General features: G+C 48.1%; 1 protein-coding gene across 6 annotated transcripts; it reads left to right on the top strand.

Moving 5' to 3' along the window:
• Positions 1 to 719: 719 nt before the first annotated feature.
• LGALS2 (galectin 2) lies at positions 720 to 19,822 on the top strand. 6 transcript variants are annotated; one of them, XM_064655039.1, is made up of 6 exons: positions 727 to 1,010; positions 6,475 to 6,546; positions 11,961 to 12,068; positions 18,045 to 18,127; positions 18,366 to 18,525; positions 19,632 to 19,822. In XM_064655039.1, the coding sequence occupies exons 3-6, from the start codon at positions 12,063 to 12,065 to the stop codon at positions 19,776 to 19,778; spliced, it is 396 nt and encodes a 131-aa protein (XP_064511109.1). In that variant the 5' UTR covers positions 727 to 1,010; positions 6,475 to 6,546; positions 11,961 to 12,062; the 3' UTR covers positions 19,779 to 19,822. The 6 variants fall into 6 exon arrangements, with proteins under 6 accessions (XP_064511113.1, XP_064511115.1, XP_064511109.1 ...); XM_064655043.1 differs by lacking the exon at positions 11,961 to 12,068 and having other exon boundaries at positions 720 to 1,010; XM_064655041.1 differs by lacking the exon at positions 6,475 to 6,546.
• Positions 19,823 to 20,239: the final 417 nt, after the last annotated feature.

Genomic DNA, 20,239 nt, shown 5'->3' with positions numbered 1-20,239 from the left:
GTCAGTACTGCCTCTTTGATTTTTCTGAGAATCCTGAAGTCATCTTTAGGAGCCCTCCAGGTCATGTACCATCTGCATAGAAGGCATGCATGTCTCTTCTCCACCCCCCACAGCGATGCCTCTGAAGGAGGAGTTTAGCAGGCTGGTGTTTTACACAGCCCCTTTGCTCAGGTTTCGGTCTGTCTGAGTCTCAAGCTTGTTTGTTTTCCTACCTTTGGCAACACCCAGTAGTTAGCCAAGTCCGGGATGAATGGAAGGCTGCACCCACTTTTCAGCTGGTTGCAAACAATGGCGAGTGAACTCGTGCATAACAGTCCTGTCAGCAGCGACCTTGCCTTTATTTCTCATAGATTTAGGAGTCTCTTTCCCCTTTGGTTACATCTGCCTTTCATATAACAAGGACCCTAAGTGCAATTGAAGAAGAAAGAGAGATCGGAGTCTGAATTTTGCTCCCTGTAACAGTGGTTAGATGTTGTGAGGAAGAAGCTTTCTCACTTCCCTCGATTTATTTTTACCGACAGCTGGAATTTCCAACTAGGTCTGGACGGCGTGAGGCGCTCCATGTGGTAATTAACACCGCTCCAGAGGGAAAGTACTGGAACTATAATTAGCTTGTAGCCAGATGCGGAGGAAAGTGATGACGCCAAGCCAGAGGCCTGGATGAGCGCAGCTCACGGGGACAGAGGGGTGCGGGTCCCGGGTTTGGCACAGGGATATAGGTCCCAGGTTCAGCAGAGGGATGCAGGTCCCGAGTTGGGCAGGCCTTGCAGCAGCCGCCCGCAGAGGGCACCAGAAGGCAGGGGAGCGCCTGCCTGAGTAGCCGGGCTCAGCAAACTCTCTTGCTGCCCGTGCACTCGAGGTGAATCGCAGAGCAAACCAAGCCCCAAGTCCTTCGGGAAGGGAAGGTGGCCTCGCAGGAGTGGCCGGGTCGCCTGGGAGACGGGTTTTCCATCCATCAGCTCGTCTTCAGCCAGCCAAAACCACGCTGGCACCCCCTGCTCTGTCCCAGGGTTTGTTTGGTTTCTCTGCCGTGTGTGTTTATGTAAACCCTGCCATGTTTTTCAGATGCGCTTGTGTGGGGCAGCGGGAGCTTTTGTGTGTTTCCTGCTGGATTGTCGGCTCTGACCCGTGATGCGAGCTTCCCTTTCCCCCCACCCCGTCACATTCTTCTTTCTTTGGCAAGGCGTTCTGCCAGAGACCTTTCACTTTCCTGAAGCTTGGTACCGTCATCTTTTGTTCCCTTTTCTTGTTTTCCTGCTCTGGCTGACTGCAGCAGCCAGTTCCTGGGGGGTTGGCTCAGTTTTAACTCTGCTACTCTCTCTTGGAACAGGCTGGCAGCACCTCTTCTGACATCATCTCGGACCATGCACCTCTTTATGCAATCTCTGGATTTACAGCCCTGCCATTCCTTGACCTTGGCTAATCTCCATACTTTTGCAATACTTTCAAGCATCTTTCCCAGTGGAGGGTTGCAATTAGAGAGACAAGTATAGAGTTGCATACTTCTCTAGAGGGAGAGCAGGTTTGAGCTCCTTTAATCTAATAGGAAATGTCTCCTTTCCTTCATATGCAGCACTTTCTTGTGGTATGCAGTCATCCACCAGGATTGCTCCCTTCCATTTCTTTCAGCAGTTTCCCTTTCAGCTGTAGGAAGACTTGTCCCGCATGATCAAAGGCATCCTTCTACAACTATAGGAGCAGAATGAGGAAACAGAATGCTGGATAAGGGATCAGAAAACCTGCTGGCTAGATCTCTGCAATTAGGCATGTCTTGGAGCAAGACTCAGGGAAATGCTCAGCTATGCTCACTGCCTCAGTTTCCCTGGTTGTTAGCGTGGGGGTAATTGCATTTGCTTCCTTCGGGGAATTGCCTTGACCTCGGTAAACCAAATTTCCTTTCCATGTTGATTCTGTCATTAGAGCAACTGGCTCAGCAAGACAAGTGAGAGAAGCAAATACCAGAGTTAGAGGTGAGCTGTGCAGCTTGCTGCTTCCTGGTGTTTGAGTTCTCCTTCCAAAGTGGGCAGCTCAAGGGGTGTCTCGATCCCTTGACCGAGCTGGCAGCAGTGCCCTTCTGGACAGTATGGGGAGTGAAATTGCCTCCTTACACCCTGGGGAAGGCTCAGATGGGTTTGCTGTTGCTGAAAGCTTCTTCCCAAGAGAGTCCAGGACATTCAGGGGTTGCTCTGAGAATGTGGGAATGCTCTTGCTGCCGAGGAACATTATTGGCAGCAGGCAGTGATGAAATAAAACTGACAGAATGGAAGCCCTAGTCATAGCCATGTCTTGGGGGCTGATAGGTTATGCAGCTGGTGAGCCAAAACCTGAACAGGGAGAGGAAGACCTGCCAGGTTAGAGACAGCTGCTTAAATTTATGGGGCTGAAGTGAGCACTGCAGGCCCTGAGCCCACAAGGGGGAGCCTCGGTGGAGTTATTCACAGCACTGCTGATGAGATCAGTTCCAGACTGGAACAGATCCGCTACCGATACTGTGCACTCGGGACTCAGGAGTCAACAGAGGCATTAGAAAACGTGAACAGATTCACCCATTCTTGCTCTAGCCCTCACTTGCTGTGCTGTTGCTAACAGATGGAAGGGGCATCATTAGAAAGCACAAGTATTGGGGGGGAAAAGTAGTTTAAGAGCATGAATTTTGCTGAGATATAGTTTGGCTCTAAAGAACAGCAGGAGGGAGAAGGAGAAAAACCCTACTGCAAAGGCATTTCTGAGGGGCATCCAAGCATGATCTGAGCAGAGACTGGCAACAGGAAACTAGGCATCCTGAAGCAAACCAGGGAGCCCAGCTGTGGCAAATCCCCCAGCCTGGATGATGAATACATCCCTGCATTGCGGTGACAGCAAAGTGTGACTTAGTGTTTGCTGGTAATATTTAGTGTAGCAGCTGCCCGGGGAGCTCAGAGGCACAGCCGTGTGCAGCCTCTTTCACAACGTGGCACAGGGAGGAGGTATTCCTGCTGCAGGGTGCCCCAGTGCCGAATGCACGTGTACTCAGCTGTGCAGCTGGCTCAAGTGTGGCAGCTGGTGAGTTTGAATAGATGGGTTTTGGCCTGGGCTTGAAAATCTCTCACTGCCAGCAATCCTGCTTTGGCTGCAGCTGCCTCAAGTTCCCTAGGAAACTTCAGTGCTGGCTTAAGTCGGGACTGTGAAACAGCAAGAGGAGGCAGTCCAGTGGCGCTCTCCCTCCATCCAGGCTGCCCAGTCTCTGCCACTTGGCACTGCAGCCAGCTTCTGCCCTTAGCTTTTGGTGACGGGTTGGTGACGGTGAGGATCAGCAGGGCAGAGCGATCCCAGTGCTGGGGCATGGTGGACGTGAAACTAGGAATGAAAAGAAAACTGTGACCCAAGAGGAGGAGGAGGGAGACGCAGAGTCTGCATATGCAGATTTCCCAAGGACCTGACTTTTCACAGGCTCCTTTTTAGTCCCTCTGGTTTCGTCTGTCCTAGTAAGCACTACAGGAGCATGGCTGGGCCTAAGCACTACCTCAGGATGTTGGCTCATGCTGTGCAGTTGTTAGCAACCTCCCTGCCTTGGTTTTGGGCAGTGCTAGCTAGCAGTGCCACAGCACCCAGGCACAGCTGGGGGACACGGTGGACTGGGGACTGTTCCCACCAGAGCACTGTTGTCACCATGCATTTAACCCCATAAATGGGAGCTGCGTTCTGCTCCTTGCTTTTGGGGCCAAGAGTGAAACAGCTAGACCCTGTAAGCCCAGGTCTCTTAGAAGGCAGGCTTTTGAAGTACAGTTGCCTGCAGCCTGTGTATTTACCCCCTAATTTTCCACTGTTTCCCTCTTCGAAGATGGGAAATGTCATGCAACAGGTTGTAGGTGAGTGTGTGGGATGGGAGCATGTGCGCCAGACTGAAACTGGGAAATGCTAATGCTCTGTCTGCTGGTTACAGCTGAACACTGGGTTGTGACTCAGTGTCCTACAACCCATGCTATGGATCACTGTATTTGACCTACTGCCATGAGGGGTGGGAGAGATGCTATGAGAAAACATTGCCCAATTACATGAGATCATGTGGGTGTGGGGACCAGCTCCTGGATGCAGGGGATTAGAGAGGCCTGGACACACAGACGTGTTGAAATTGCCCCTCTGGATCTCCTGCCTTGAGCAGGCAGGAGAAGGAGCCTATGGAGCATGCGATTCTGCAAGAGCTTCCCGTGCGTGCACACCTCTGTCCTGGTTCCCCTGCCACCCCAAACTACATCAGGTTTGGGAACTCAGGGAGCAGAATGGGGGCAGAGCTTGTGTATCCCCCATTTAATGTGTTGCTGACAGACATGTCCCCCAGCCAGGAGAAGGATCAGGTGAACACCTCTGGGGGTGTTTGACCAGCCTCTGCTTTGTATTTACCTGGAGGGGCTGTGTTCAAACAACACACTGTTCCCTTCAGCTCAGCGGCATTTCGAAGGCACTGTTTGCATGTGGGTCGTGACGCAACCATGTTGCATCTTTGCTGTCCCTGATTTGCAGCCCAAGCCCTTTCCTCTATGCAGAAGGAGACGTTCCCAGCAGAGGCTGCTTCTCTTTCCATGTCCCTCCTCGATCAGAGTAGCTTTGCATCTTGAGTAGCTTGCTTTCCTGCAGCGGCACTCTGGCTGAATTAACGGAGGAGGATGTGCACTGGGAGTTGATGGGGTTAAAAGTGGTGTCACAGTGTGATTCCAGAGTGGGCTATTAGACTTCTTCCCTCTGCTGTCTTGCTGCTGTGCTGCTCCTGCAGCCAAGCAGCCACTTGCTAGTGTCCAGAGCTAGTGCTAGGCACTCTTCAGCTCATCCTGAGCCAGTCCTCTGGGGAGCTGTGTCTCTGACAAAGCTGTTCAGGAAAGATTTCCACCCCTTTCTTAATGAGGCCGAGTGAGTAATAGAGATGTTCCTCAGGGATGGTCTTGTTAGGAGTGCTACGTGCATGTTCAGGAGCAGAAAGCAGGTCTCCACTAGCCTTTTCCCGCCGTTGTGCAGCAGATGTGGATGTGTGTCCCATCTTGACAGAAGAGATAAGCTATCTGCCTGCAGATGGGAACTTGCCTGGCAGTTGCCTGTCATCCTCACATTGTCCTTATCAGATCCCCTGGCTTGGCAAGTCTGTTGGCGATGTGTTTCAGGCTATTCAGCCTGGGATATGATAAGATTAGTCTGGGGTGAATTGCATTTAAAGCATTTAGTTTCTAATACTCTTTTCCCCTCTCTGGAGCAACCATTCTCCATCCAGGAATCTGACTGCAATTAAAGCCTGGTGTGTGCTCTGCTGCTGGGGGCTTTTGGGGAGGGGAGGGGAGGGGAGTGGCACAAGGAAACCTGGGGGCAGCTAGAGACGCAGGCAGGTTCTGGCCAGTGGTGAGGAATAAAAGGACAGCAGAAAAGCCACACACTGGAAGGAATGGAAAGAGAACCAGAGAGACCAAACAGTCTGGCATGACTGTTGGGAATAAATATTCACTGTGGTCAAGTGAGGGCTTATGTACTACTGGATACGTGGATCAGAAAAGGGGTAGAAGTTCATGGGCGCAGTCCAGAGAAGGGACAGGATGCCTGTATAGGATGGGGTGTCCCTTAGTGCCCAGTATAGTGCTGGAAAGGGAGACCAGGTGTCCCAACAGTGCAAAGCAGCTGCAAGCAGCTGCTGCCCCGCTCCTTTAGGTACCTCGAGGAGATGAAAGATCTCTGGGTTCTAATGCTGGCTTTGAAAGCTCCTTCACCTGGTGGCAACTCTAAGCAAGACTATGGATGTAACTCCTCACTGGGAAGCAGGGAAAAAGTAATTTAACATTCCCTGCGCTGGTGGAAGCTGGAACTTCCTCTGGACATTGGTTGTGCTTGGAGCTCTTGCAGCAGGTCAGGCTCAGTTCTCTTCCCTGTATGTTGCTCTGAAGGTCCATGGGTTCGAATATTTCTGGTGCCCTTCTCTCTGGAAAGTGTGAGGAAAGGAATACAGAGTCCTTCGTGTGGGCCTGATCTTTTCTTAGGTCTCCTTTAGATGCCTGCATTTCCCTCTTTAGATGCCCATTTCCTGCACTGAGTCAATCATTTGGGGATTTGGATTCCCTTTTTTTTGGCAGCTTTTCTTTCCCATTTTCATCTGGTTTGGTTTTTACTATTTCATTTTGCAGGGCCATCAAAGGAAGTTTGTTCAAGCTGATTTTGGAGAAACAGATAGTTTTGACTTGACAGCCTCTTCTTCTGCAGACCTCAGCCATGCCCTTAGATCCAGGGTAGGTTGCCTGTTCAGACCCTCTCAAAGCTGATGTGTGGTAAGGTGGCTTGCTGCTTCCAAGTGGGGATGAGGGATACTTGGCTTTAGTGACGTGAGCATGGGAGAAGACTTTTTCTTTTTGTTTTCCCTCCCATTCTTTCCAGCCCATGAGCTGTTAATTCTTGTGGCTTTTCAAAACTTGCTATTTATCCCTTAGCATTTCTTTCTCTCTCTCTCTTTTTTTTTTTTTCCAGTGGAAGAGCCACCCTTGGCATTGTGCCTCATGCGTGTGACTCAGATGGATTCTGCTTGTCTGAAAGATTCCTGTAAGTCCTCATAGTTGTCCAACCTGCCTGAGCTCAGCACTGGAACCCGTGAGAAACACACTCAAAGCGAGTCATGCAGTGCCAGTGGCCTTTTTCTCCCTGTGTGGGATGGAGTGCTGTGCGCAGGGGCTCGGCAGTCACTCTCACTTCATGCCTTTGCTGTCCTGTGGGGTTGAGTCTGGGGTGGCTGTTTGGAGCTCAGAGCAGAGAGGTCCCTGTGGACCGTTTGTGTATGGTGCAATATTTTGCTTATTGTAGTTCCAGCCAACTGGTCTCATGCTGTCTCTGTTGTGGGAAATGATCCCCTTGCAGTCAGCAAAGTTGGGCTTGGAGCATCTTAGAAGTCCCCCGGCTTCCACTGTTGGAAGGCTTCTGTTCTTTGAATGCCTCTGATTTTCAGACTTAATTGGAGCCACCCAAGGGCTAATTTTTTCCAGAGACACTGAATGCCTCAATACCTCCTGCTGGTAGTAAATGGTGTGACCAGAGATCAGCATCTCTCATACTCCAGCTGTATCAGCTAGGGGACCACAGCATCCTTTTAGGTTCTTGCAGAGGTTTGCAAAGAAGAGTTGGCTTTGGATGTGAACGTGGGTGTCTGTACCTCAATTTCGTCATGTGCAAGATGAGGGAGCCACTATCTGCCTCAATGATAAGATAAAACTGTTGGAGATGTTAATCTTTGAGTGCAAGATGTAAGTGGAGCATAAGACCTCATGAAGCTGATCCTTTGTGGAGAGCTCTTTGGAAGATCTTTTTCTCATTAAGCTAATAATATCTCATCCAGAAGATCTGGGTAAAGCTGGGAGATCCCAAAAGTCTCAGAGAGGGGGAAGCTAATAATATCTCATCCAGAAGATCTGGGTAAAGCTGAGAGATCCCAAAAGTCTCAGAGAGGGGGAAGCTGTGAGCCTTCTATACATCTCTTTGCCAGTAGGGAAGCTTTCAGCACAAGTGCATTTTTATCTTCAGGCATGTTTTTGGAAGCCTTTCCCACAACCCACATTCCTGGCATGCACCCATGAGTGAAAGAATTAGAGAAATGAAGTCTGGAAATGGAACTGGGTGGCATGTAATCAGTCCTCTGACCTCCCTTCCCCACCCTGTGCCAGTTCTGTTCATTCTCCTGCCCCTCAGGCAAGCTGGGGACTCAGAAGACATGACTCATCTGGCTGCTTGGGTTGATGACATGGCCCTGGTGCCTTATGAACCAGCTTTCTTGCAAACGAACCACCTTTCTCCCCTTCCTCATGTGCAACTCGTACCACACAAAAATGTTGCCACAGACTTCAGAGCTGCCTGAGAGAGAGGTTCCCTGCAAAGGTATAAGGATGGCTATGGGGATGGAAACCATCCAGGAGAGCACATTTGAATTCCCCATGGAGATGGGAGATGCCAGTCACTCTTGCACCACCACCTTTCTGATAGGGTGAAGAGAGAGATGGAGTCTGATGGAGTCTGTTCCCTGTGCTCTTGATCTGCTTTCTTGGTGCAGGTTCCCTCTTTCGCTGCTCCCCCTAGCCCTGAAGAAAGGTGTGGGTTTTTTCCACATTTTAGTTCTTTAGCTAGCTTTTTCCTTCCTCCTCCTTATTCCCCACATCCTAAGGAAGAGAAATTGCCCCCTACAGCTGAAGGGGGATGATGTTTGTGGAGAGCCTACTGGATGCTGACGGCCTCTAATCTCTTGCCCCCAGGTTCAGAGCATGGATGCTACTTCCATACTTCCCACTGTCAGGTAGCTGGGGTGGGAAGGGTGACAGAAGATTCTCTTCCAGTCCTTTGTTCCTTCCCATTTTACTTGATCTGAATGCAGAGGCTTCAGTGCTTTCCCTAAAGGAGCAGCCCCTCTTTGGTCAACCTCTTAGGCAGGAGCTTAGTGCTCATGGGCACTAGTTTCCTTGTGCTCATCACTGCTTTGGCTTCTACATCTCCTGGACAGTCCTCTCCTGTACATGCCCTTCAGATCCACAGACCTGCTTACCCAGTCTCTTGCTTCCCTCAGTTTGGCTAAGTACACTTTGTTCTCTTGGTTTTCCTCCATTAGGAAGCTGGCTGGCTTTCAGAGCTTAGGGATCGGTTGGCTGAAGGTTGCAGCACTGTCTGCTGAGAGGCCAACCAACACCTCTTGACTAAAGGGGAAATCAGTTCTGTCAAACCTATCTGTGAATTTCTGTGGCTGTAAGCTGGAGGACTGAGCATCTCCATCAGGAGGTGGTGGAAGCTTCTCAGTCGTGTCCTGAGCCCTGGCTGCTGAAAATCCACCCCACAGTCCTCTAAGGTAGGGGGCATTCACCCTCTAGGCCTCATGAATGAGGGACACCAAGGCAGAAACAGGGCTTAATCACAACTGCTGGGAGGAACCACAACCAGGGTCCAGATGAGGTCAGAGAACACAGTTTAAATCAGGTCACTACTTGATATTTATTGTGTGCAGTCTTTCTTTTTTCTTTACTCCCGCACTGAAATTTTTCCCCAGAGGCTATTCAAGGAAATAAATAGCCAGTGGAAAGGGACAATAGCTTGCTGTGGAGTACAAATTATATGAAGCTGTAGGAAATAATAGCAGTGTGAGCAGATGCTACCCCAAGAAAGAATGCATGGTTGGTCTCTCCAGTTCCCTTTGCCTTGAGCAGATGCTGATGCCTCGTCCAAGGCACAGGCTCCCTGGTGCCTTGAGTGCAATATGGGACAGGCACCTTATCCCCTCTGCAGCGTTGTTGTCCTCCAGTGCTGCTTCTTTGGTTTCAAATTAGCACTGAGCTGAAATCACAGCCTTCCACGGGGGTATTAAGGCAATCTCTTTCCTCTTTTTGCAGAACTTGGTTTGATGTGAGGTCAGTGGCACGGACATCCATGCGCCTGGCGTGGCTGCCTTGCCTTTCCCTCTCTTCCTCATTCCTTCTGGACTGAGCTTCACATCTGGTGATGACCGTGTTGGTCCTGCAGGGGACTGTTCATAGCTCATGCTGTCTAGAGAGAATGTGTTGGCTGCCTTCCCCTCTGAGCCCCTTGCAGCCCTTCCTCAGAACACCATTGGGAGAGATGGTAGGGAGAATTTTGATGTTCTGGTGTGGATTTTGGAGGCTGCCCGTGCCACGAAAGGCCCTGAGAAATCTCTGACAGCTGAGGCAGTTTGGCTACTTTGGCTGGGAAGTGGGGAAACCCGTGGTTTTCCTCAGGGCTTCACACCTAGCTGGCTTATCTCCTGCCCCAGTGAGAAACCAAAATAAATACTGCTGCCAGCAATGATGCTGCTGAGGATCTTGGCAGCCTGCTGGGGAGGGTGGCATTCAGTCTGTTCTCAACAGCCGTGTGGGTGCCCTGTGGTAGAAGTGGCAGCTCGAGGCTATGGTACATGAGGTACTGCTGTCTGGAGGATCCCAAGGATCCTGGGATCCTATGAATGCTTCTGGTGGCCTGAGATCTCCTTAGGACCTAGCAGGAAGGCCAGGAAGGACTGTTAACACTGAAATCTATTGTATGGGACCTCTGCAAATAGAGCTGCTGCATTTTATGGGGTGAAAATACTCTGCAGAGGACCTGCCCTGCCACCCTTCTGGCTGAAAGCCAAGATGATTGCAATTAATCTCTTCCCTCCTTAAAATATGGTTTTGGGTTTTCTTTATTTTCTCCATGCAAAATTGCAGACCTGCTCCCTATTGGAAACTCATCTTTCCCTTGGGTTGCATATGCCCCCACCCTCGCACTGAGTGACTACTTGTTTGGTCTCTGCCATCCCTCTGGAAATGCAGCAAATCCTCCTCTGGCATCAGTGGTGTGAACATGGGTGTCCCACACTAGTACAGGCCAAATGCCCTCTGGCCAGGTTGAACATCTGTGGGGCCCTGGAGGGGCACTCCCAGTTTGGTACCCTATTATAGGATCATCTCTGAGGGGTGAAGGGTTCCTGGATCCTTTGCACCAGTGGCTGCCAGCTTCCACAGCTATTGTTTATGTTTTCCTTACTGCACAGACCCTCCACCTCTTTTGCAGATGCTCTTTAGCCGGATTTCCTCTTTCTTTGGGATTTACATTCCCATGCTATCATTGTTTCCGCAGGCTTTCTGCTTTGCAGTGTCAGCAGGGAAGTATCAACTTGCCCCCGCCACCCTCCTTTCATCATCCCAATTGCCACCTCCAACTGCAATGGAGAATTTTGGCTCTTCTGGGGTCCCTAAAGTCTCATCCCCTTCCTATGTGGGGAGCACATACCCCTGCATGAGAGAGGCAATCAGCACAGGGCTGGTGTCTGACAATGTGGAGGCTCAACTCAGCAGATGAAGGAAGTTGCCAGTGCTGGCAGAGCTGCTGCCTGGTTTCCCACTATTGTTCCCAGTGGCAAATAAAAGGGGGGTGAACGCCCCTGCTGAGCATTGTAAGAAGGGGGTTAATGTAATCTTGATAAAATCTCATGGCCCTTCTCTGAGCAGCTCATGCCTCTTTCCTGCTCGTCTCCCTTTTGGCATATTCTCACATCTGTGTTACTCGTGGCTCTGCGCACAACTCTCTGCGTGGGTAGTTTTCCTCATCCCTCAGACAAAATCATAGAATGGGTCAGGTTGGAAGGTACCACAGGGGATCATCTGGTCCAACCTCCCTCCTCAAGCAGGACCATCCTAGTGCACATGGCACAGGATCATGTCTAGATGGTTCTTGAATATTTCCAGTGAGGGAGAGTCCACAACCTCTGTGGGCAACTTGTTCCAGGGCCTGGTCACCCTCACAGCAAAGTTCTTCCTCACATTCAGTGGAGCTTCCTGTGCATCAGTTTTTACCCATTGTCTCTTGTCCTATTGGTTGGCACCACCAAGAAGAGCCTGGCTCCATCCTCTTGGCATGCCCCTTTAGATATTTATACACATCGATGAGGTCCCCTGTCAGTCATCTCTTCTCAAGGATGAACAGGCCTTGTCCCGTCAGCCTTTCCTTGTAAGAGAGATGCTCCACTTCCCTAGTCTTCTTAGTAACCCTCCACTGGACCCACGCCAGCAGCTCCATGACTCTCTTGTACTGAGGAATCCAGAACTGGACAAAGTAAAAGACACATACTGCTCTCCCTCCTGGGCAGCTGTAAGGAAAGGGATAATGACATTTGCAGTATATGCCTTAAACAGGCATGGTGGTGAAACTTGGTGCAGAAAAAAAGGCATAGGTGCCTATGCACAAATCACAAAGGAAACAAGATTTTGGTTCTGGCCCTGCTTTTTATGTCAAAGTTTCACTGTGGTATGTGATGTAACAAGTGAATAATTGCACAAGTGCAGTAAGTGGGGTCACCGGTAGGACACTTGATTTTTGGGGTACTTTTCTTGCACAACCCCCAGAATAGATCCCGGACAAGCACTGAAACTGTGCCTGCTCTCATCTTTCATGTGAATGAGGAACTGAAAGCCACTTGTACCTTCGCTTTTCAGCTATATAAGGGACTGCATAAAAATGACTCGGAGTGAACCGGTTCGGACCCCACTACCAAGGAGCCCAGGGCACTGAAGGACCAACGGGGTGCTGCTGGATCCATGGCGGTGACTATCTTCTACTTAGACTATCTCTCCCCTTCTCCCTCTCTCTCTTTCTCTCTCTTTTCCCTGTACAATTCATTTTGTAAAATAAAGTTGGCATTGTTGAACTGGCATTTGGGCTCGTTTGCACCTTAATTTGGGCAGAGGACTTTAACATCAAATCATAAGATTTTAATTGGCATCACAGACAGGATATACTGTTCTCTGACCCAAAGTGCTGTTTAACAGTTCTGAACTTTTACTGTTCTTCTTCCTGCCTGGTGGGCACTGTCTCTCTCTGAAGGAGATTCACCAAACTTTTACTGTTACAAATTGTGTCCCTCTGAGGGAGACTGCTTTCTGCTGCCTAGCAGGCACAGATTGTCTGCCTCTGAGGGAGACTGAAGTAAAATGGTTACCCAGGGTGACCAGTGTAAGCGTAATGTTTTACTCTCTCTCCTGGAGAAGTTTGATAGTCACCCCTCTCCCCTGGGGTCGGAATGGGCACAAACTAATTGAGTAATGTACAGGCAATAGCTGATCACATTACTAGTTTGCCTGCTGAATGAAAAATAGGAAGAGGAAAAGGTAAGTTACTCGTTAAAGGTAAGTTATTTGTGCAGTTTTGGTAGCTTGTTTATCCTGCGTGCAAAATGAAATCAAAAGCTCCTCGCCACCTGAAAGAGTTGCAGATGTAGAATATATGACTTTGAAGTCAGAAAATTAGGATCCCAAAACATGGGATGGGGACATTTGGTACAATGCTGATGATTTAGAGGAAGACCTTGACGCTATCCCAGCACTAGTAAAAGTTTGGCCTTTAATTAAAACTGAAACTGATGGTGAGGGGAAGGGAGAAGCCCACACTACTGTTCATACTGTTCCCTGGTCCCCCACAGAGTTAGGTAAATTGCAAGAAAAATATTCCAAGTGTCCAGGGAAATCAGAAGCTGAGTATGTGTAGTGAGTTTCCCTTACAGGCAGAGACCAAATCTTGCTGAGTGAAGATGAGGCGGAAGTATTTTTAACTACTACTCCAGGTAACCATAACTACTCATTAACTGCCAGACCTCCTTATTGGGCTGGAGGCATAGACCCACAGGACAGAGGAAAGCCTACTACTGTTAAGACTACAGGATTCTCAGATCTGGCAGCCTCTGTGCAAAAGGCAGCATGTATTCAAACAATGTATGAAAGATGTCAATTAAGGTGATCCCCTATAGTAGCTCCCATTGATCTGGCCAGATTAACTCCTCTCCTTTGTAGCCTTCCAGATAGCCTGAAAATATTTGTATCTGATGCCCAAGATCATGCAAGTTGCTGCAGCAGCAGCAAAACCACCTAGAGACCAAATTCATATACCTACTGGGTATGAATTCGTCCAGGAAATAGGATGGGTTGGAGTGACCTCTGGGAAGACAGCTGAAACCCCCAAGTGAGTATGTCAAATTTATACCACCACACCAAAGCCAAAAGCTAAACCACGATTTGATTAGATACCCCTTACTGCAGGTGTTGACGGGTTGGTCACAAAATTAAAGCTTTCTGTGTTACCCTTGAGAAGTAAAAGATACTTCTTGAAAAGTCCATCAGATTAGTATCAGATGGATAGTGCCCTCCTTTTAACCCACTGTGCACTGGTTAGACAGAGACCAAGCAATTCTGTTCTATGGTTTTTCCAGGTTATAGGTATCCTGCATGTTAGAAATCAGATTGAAGATTCTTTTATACCAACTCCAAGTGTCCACAGGGATTATTTGCTTTTATGTGTAGTATATTTTGGGGGTTTTAATTGGTGTGTGTATCTGTAAGTTTTGTTTACAAATTTAACTAAGTAATTAAGGTTAACAAGTGTGGCATTTATAACCTGTGTTGGAAAGATATGCCTTGGTTTAATATGTTTATACTTAATGAAAATAAGTGATTACTGCTTGCTTGCTTTTGCCTAAATCTGTAGAGGGCCTCCTTCCAATGGGTATTCTTACAAAGACTGTGGAATACCTGGGATATCCTACAGATAGTGAATCCTTACTCCTCAAATAAAAAACAAATTACTGGGCAGTTTAACCAGTCACTCAGTTTTCCCATCATCAGTACCAAAATGCTACTGATTTTAAAAAGTCCACTGAATAAGTATGTCTGGATAGCTGCAGATGATCACAATAAGGAACATAAAATTAATACTCAGTGGATTATCCCATCCTTTTGAACCGGTTCAAAGCTGAGCTGAGTTGTTTATTTGATCTTTTGAAGGTAAAGGCCAGGTGCCAAAAGGAGGAAGAGGGAATTCCTGCTGTAGTTTATGCCATAATATGTTTTGTTTTTCTATTAGTAGGAATAGTTATTATACTAGCATGTTTGTGCTGTTATGTAAATGATTATGTCCGCTGCTGAAACGGGGAAATCAACCCCAGGGGTCAGAAGTGCTAATTCTATCAACCTCATATGGGAGTTTTGGGATTAGTGTGTCTTTGGAATCGAACAGACAAAGGAATAAGTGTAGCTTTCCCTACATCAGCAGAGTAGGGCCCAAGATTTTTTGTAACACTCACGATCTACCAGTCAATTTAAGTGAACCCCCACTATGGAAATGATCTTATATTCTGGTACCTACCCCTTGGTGGTTAGAGAGTAAATTACCTTTGAAATGGAGGGCCCATTACCTATTAATTGAGGGAATATCTACGGTTTTTGAATGCCCCTGGTTCCCACACCAAGTGAGACTTAGTGATACATATTTTGCATACTACAATAACACAGAGGGACTTCAGATTTGGAATATGTGTAATGCATCACATCCAGAAGCCATCTCCTCGCTAAACTCTGAAGAGATTGACCTACCTGGGATGACCAGGGGAAGTCCTCTATTACCAGGGATGTCCCAAATCCCCGACTAATAGGATTCCTTGTCAATATTTCCCTTTTGATCCCATTTTTCATCTGCTAAAACAACCAGATTATTATGAAGCGCCATATATTTAAAAGTTATCTTTTGTGGTGTGTGGAAATACCCAGCAGGGCAGGAGTATTACCTATAGATTTTTTGATATGTGTTTTAATACGTGGCATGTGTACCTGTTGGGGATACTCCTCTATGGGATTTAAAAATCAAGGCCTGCTGTGTAATTCTGTGGCTAATTTCAAGATGCATTGGGCCCACATCCAACAAGTTCAGTATTCTGGAATCCCTTGCACCTACTACCTATAAAAGAACATTCTGATCCTGTCACCTCCCCAAATGTACTTGATGGACTGTAACAACACCTGGACTTGTAGGATGAGCAGCTATCCTGCACCACTGGGATTAGCTTGAGGATGTTCTGATGGAAAGTTTTAACTTGTGGTTAACCCTAACTCAGCACGCTGGTCTAAAATGTGGGATGGTACTCCTATCCTTTTGCCCAAATCGTGTCTGTCATTATTTATTGGTGGGAAGGACATGATGAGAGCTGAGTTCTCCTGAACACAGCTGAGAATGGATCATTGATATACATGCCGCAGATTATTATATTGTAGGACAAAAGTTAGCTTTGGGATTTAAGATAATTTTTACACCTTATCTAGTTATCAGACAACATCAATGGGCGTTAGAAAACATAATATGGCAAGTGGACAAGGTATCTTTTTTGAGGAGTTAACTTGCAAGTCCAACAAGTGTCAAAAATAGCTTTACGAAATCAGTTAGCATTATTACTTAAAAAGCAAGGTGTATGTGGAATGTTAAATTTAACAGATACTGAATGTTGTATTAGAATTTATAATGCTTCTACTTCCATTGAGGAAGCTCGAGACAAAAGGAAAGAAACAGCTGACCAAACTGCAGAATTGTTCCAATCCATGAAACCTAATGACTGGTTTGAAGGTTGGAGCCCCAACTCTTGTTTAATGTGTGTAGTCTGATCACTGAGACTCACAGGGTGGGACTCATGGTTAGTGCGAATTGGAATGATGTTGTTAATTAGATTTACTTGGTGGATAAATGATTGGAATTGCAGTTGTTCAGTGTACGATTTCTTGCATTATCCCTTCTGCTTCATCCATCTTTTCTCCCTCTGTCTGCTACGTGCACATCACCACTGTGGACAAAGACGACGATTGAAGGCAATGACTGCTGACTGATATTTAGTCACGGGGTAGTATAAGGAAAGGTTTAATGACTTTGCAGTATATGCAAAATTTGTTTCAGGAAAAAAGTCGTGGGTGCCTATGCACAAACCACAGAGGAAACAAGGTTTCAGTTCTGTGTTCTCCCTGGGATGGCTGCAGGGGAGCAGGGTGAAGTGAAGGTGTGTACAGGTGTGTCATGGACACAAGAGGGTGATGGTAAAGAGACCCAATGGCAGAAAACACCATCACCAGCACCTGTTTCTGCTGGTTCCACAATCAGCCCAGGGAGATTTCACCAATGGTTTCAGTGTCCTCAACAGCAAACAAATTCCCCAAGCCTGCTGAGTTTTATGACCTGCTCATGGGAAACACCTCTGGGGAAGGAGTGCTTATCAGCACTTCTCCTTGCTTCAGGATGTTCTGGGGAAGGATAGAAGCTGTCTACCAGCTGGCTGTGCATCAGCAGGATGATTGCACTCAGCTGCTCTCTGCAGGACTGTGGACGGCAGCTGAGAGACTGCTGGTCTACTGAGACTTGACCTTCTCCTTCTTCTCCTTTTTCCACTTGACTTTTGGAGACTTACAAATCTGTGATACTGTCTATTGACTTATATCGTAGCTTTTACCTGGGAAGAAGACAGCAGGGGTGATACTCCTCTGTAAGGACAACATTCCCATGTCTCAGGGTTAGGGAGGATGGGGCTGTTGGACGTTATAAACATCGCTTCTCAGGCTAAAAGATTTAGGTCTTGATGGGGCTTGGATGGGAGGTTGCAGAGAGTCCCACATGTTGCTGTTGCAGTCCATCCAGCTGAGGCTGAATCTAGAGCCACAAGAAGGGAAGGAGCTGGGATGCCACTATGTCACTCCTGCAAAGGACTGTTCATAGTTTGTACCATCTACAGGGCATGCGTTGGTTGCCCTCTCCTCCAAGCCCCTTTGAGCCCTTCCTCAGAGCACTGTGGGGAAGGATGGTGTAGACCATTTTGGTGTACTGGTGTGGATTTTGGGAGCTGCCCCCGTCACAAAAGGAAGGAGCTAGGATGCTTCTTTTGGCTGAGCTGTTACACACAGAAAAGGACTGAACATGGTGGTCACACCTCCATGACCAGCTGGGAAGATGCTTGCCCTGTGTGGTGTCTGAAGTAGCACCTCTAGGGGTTGTGCATAGTAGTCCTTCCACTGGGAGCCCACCAAAGAGGCTGGAAATTGGTTAAATCTCCTGAAGTTCCTAATGAGGAGTGTACATAAGGAAGCTTTTTCTTTGGATCAAAGTCTTCTGGCTTAATAGCAGCCGTTGGAGCTTTGCAGAGGCAAGGGGCATGTTAATGTGTAAGCCACAAGGAAGTCTAGGGATGTTAGGTTCTCTGTGCAAAGCATTTCTGGGCTAAACTGCCTCCCTGCCTGGTTACTCTGCCCTCTGAGGAAGATGTCTGTAAGGGCTGCTGCTCCTGTCCTCTGTCACCCAGGGTCCTCAACTCAGCAAGGCTGAGTGAGGGGCCGGCAGGTCACACCCACTCTCACCACTTTCATTTCTTGGGCAACACTGACTTTCCACCAAACCCTGTGTAATGCCCCTCTGCTTTAACTCTCTTTGTACCTCTGCTGTCGTGCTTTCCTTTCCTTCTGCTGAGGACAAGCCTGTTTTCATCTCCTCTCTCTCTGATGTATTTTCTCTCTTGTGGGCTTCACTCAGCCCACTCTTCCCTCACTGTGAGAGAAGCTCATGCACGACCTCCAGCATGGAGGTGTTTTGGCCATGAGAGGAGCACCAGCTGAGAGCAGTAGATGTTCACCTGGCTGGGGCACCTTCTCCAAGCAGCACCCTCTCACTTACGGGGGCTGAGGAAGAATGGCTGAAGGAGCCTCACAGATTATTTTTCTCTGCCTTAGGATCCATTTGAAATCTTAAACCTCGATATGAAGCCTGGGAATACCCTGAAGATCAAGGGCAAAATATCTGCTGATACTTCTGGGTAAGTACAAAGAAACCACCTTGACTTACCAGGATTGAAGGTGGGCTGTAGAGGTAGGTAGGTGGTTTTCCAAGGTCCCCAGATACAAAATGTGTGAGCATATCTGTGTTAGAGGAACCCCTATGCCACCACCTGCCACGCTGATGGAGGAACTGGGTGCAGAGATGTGTGTTGGATCTCAAGTCTTCCAAGACCCTCTCCTGTGCATGCTGCTGACCTTCCTCCTGTTCATCCACAGCTTCAGCATCAATCTTGGCTCCAGCTTGCAAGATCTGGCACTTCACTTCAATCCCCGCTTCAATGAGTCTGTCATTGTCTGTAACTCCAAGTGCTCCAATGTGTGGCAGAAAGAGCATCGTGACAAACACTTCTCTTTCTTCAGGGGCTGCACTGTCAAGGTGAGGAGTGTGTGCTGGGTGTTGGGGGGTGTGCATGTGGTGGGGGGAAACCCCTGGTTAGCAGATTCCCATACCCTAGTTTTCCCAGTCCCATCCAATACTTCATGCTTCCTCACAACAGCCTGTCATCCTCTGGTTTTTGGTCCTGATTGTCATTTCCACTCCTCCTTCAAAATCCCAGTGCTGCTTCTGGGAACTTTGTGTGAGCCCTGTCTGTCTCAGGCTTTGTAAGTGCTTCCTGACCCCCCTACCTACCCATCAGGTGAGTGTACCAGGGGCATGTATGAAGTTAAAAGGAGTCTCCAAGGAGCAGGATCTTTCTGCTCTCTACCTTATTTCTCTCCCTAATTCCGTCCTGTGTAAACGCAGGCTTTAAGGCAACCCAGAGTTTGGAGCAAAGTCCAAAAACCTCTCCATCAGCTCTTCTGTCCTCATTACTCCTGGATCCACGCTGCCAATCTGTCCTCTCTCTTCTCCTGCCAGGGATGCTGTCCTAGTTGCTGTCTCACCCCATCTGATGTCCCCAGTTGTTGACAGGGCTGAATTTAGGAGAAGTCCAGTTTCCATTGCTGTGGAGAGAAAGCTTGTTTCCTCAGGCATGATGGGCTCTTGGGGAGGGGGTAGTGAGATGATGGCTTTGGAGAACATTCCCTTTGGTTTGCAATGATCAGTGATGCATTCTCGTCCTGTCTGCTTGTGCGTGTTTATCAGTAAAGTTCCTTTTTCCAGGTCCCAGTGAGCTGCTGAGGGCATTGGGGGGTCAGGTTTAATCTGCCCTGTTCAAAGCAGTACAGTGGCATATACATTCCATGTGTACATGTACATATACATTCCATAAAGACATGTAAAGACATACTTGGGTTTAGCTGCTCTGAGTTTACAATCTCAGTAGGTGAAACAGTCTCAGGAGAGATCCTGTCCCCAGATCATAGTTTGTATACCAGCTTAGACCTTTGATATCAACTGCTCATTTCCTGAATCACCCTCAGCTCAACCCCCAGCACCTTGATTAAGGTTATAGTGAACAGGTTTGACCCTCCCAGTCAAGTCTTTTGCTTAGATGCTGACCTCTGAATACCCTCCTTGTCCTCAATTCCCTTTCCCAGTTCCTCATTGAAATGCTGACAGACAAATTCCGTGTGAAACTACCAGATGGGCATGAAGTGTGTTTCTCCAACCGGCACAGCTACCGCAAGATCAACTACGTGAACATCATGGGAGGCTTCAAGATCACCTCCTTCAAGCTGAGCTGATGGATGCCACTTCCCAGCTCTAATAAAAGACCAAGCCAGTGGAACACTGCTTGCTCCATCTGCTTTGTCTTCTCTGAGATCTTTGGGTCTGCTTCTGTGTAAGCCATTGTCAAAGCCCAAGGTTTTCCCACTAACAGAAAAAGAGTCCTTGTTGGATGGAAATAGCTCCCAGATAATGCCAAATGCTTTCCTGGTCAAAAGAGGATGTGGGGTTGAATGAGTAGTAGATAAACCAAAGCAGGCTGTAGGTGGGGTTCAGGAGGAGGAGGAGGTCACTATATGATTGCTTGGGAAATGGTTGTGTAATCTCTTCACAGTGCTCCATTTGTTCCTGCACCTGAGCTTTTGGGAGGGAGGGATAGAAGAATGGGCAGAAAAGCATGGATGTGATTGATGTGGCATTTTGCACCACAAAAGAGCAACCTAATTAAAAGTTAGGTGATGTGGGGAGGGCAGCACAG

This window comes from Pseudopipra pipra, chromosome 5 (genome assembly GCF_036250125.1).
Source record: "Pseudopipra pipra isolate bDixPip1 chromosome 5, bDixPip1.hap1, whole genome shotgun sequence".
In the NCBI taxonomy this organism is placed as follows: domain Eukaryota; kingdom Metazoa; phylum Chordata; class Aves; order Passeriformes; family Pipridae; genus Pseudopipra; species Pseudopipra pipra.
This window is presented reverse-complemented; position numbering and strand designations above follow the sequence as displayed.

Coding starts and splice junctions, on each gene's coding strand:
- LGALS2 (XM_064655041.1), top strand. Junction 18,128..18,365: donor ATATCTGCTGATACTTCTGG/GTAAGTACAAAG, acceptor GTTCATCCACAG/CTTCAGCATCAATCTTGGCT. Junction 18,526..19,631: donor TCAGGGGCTGCACTGTCAAG/GTGAGGAGTGTG, acceptor TCCCTTTCCCAG/TTCCTCATTGAAATGCTGAC.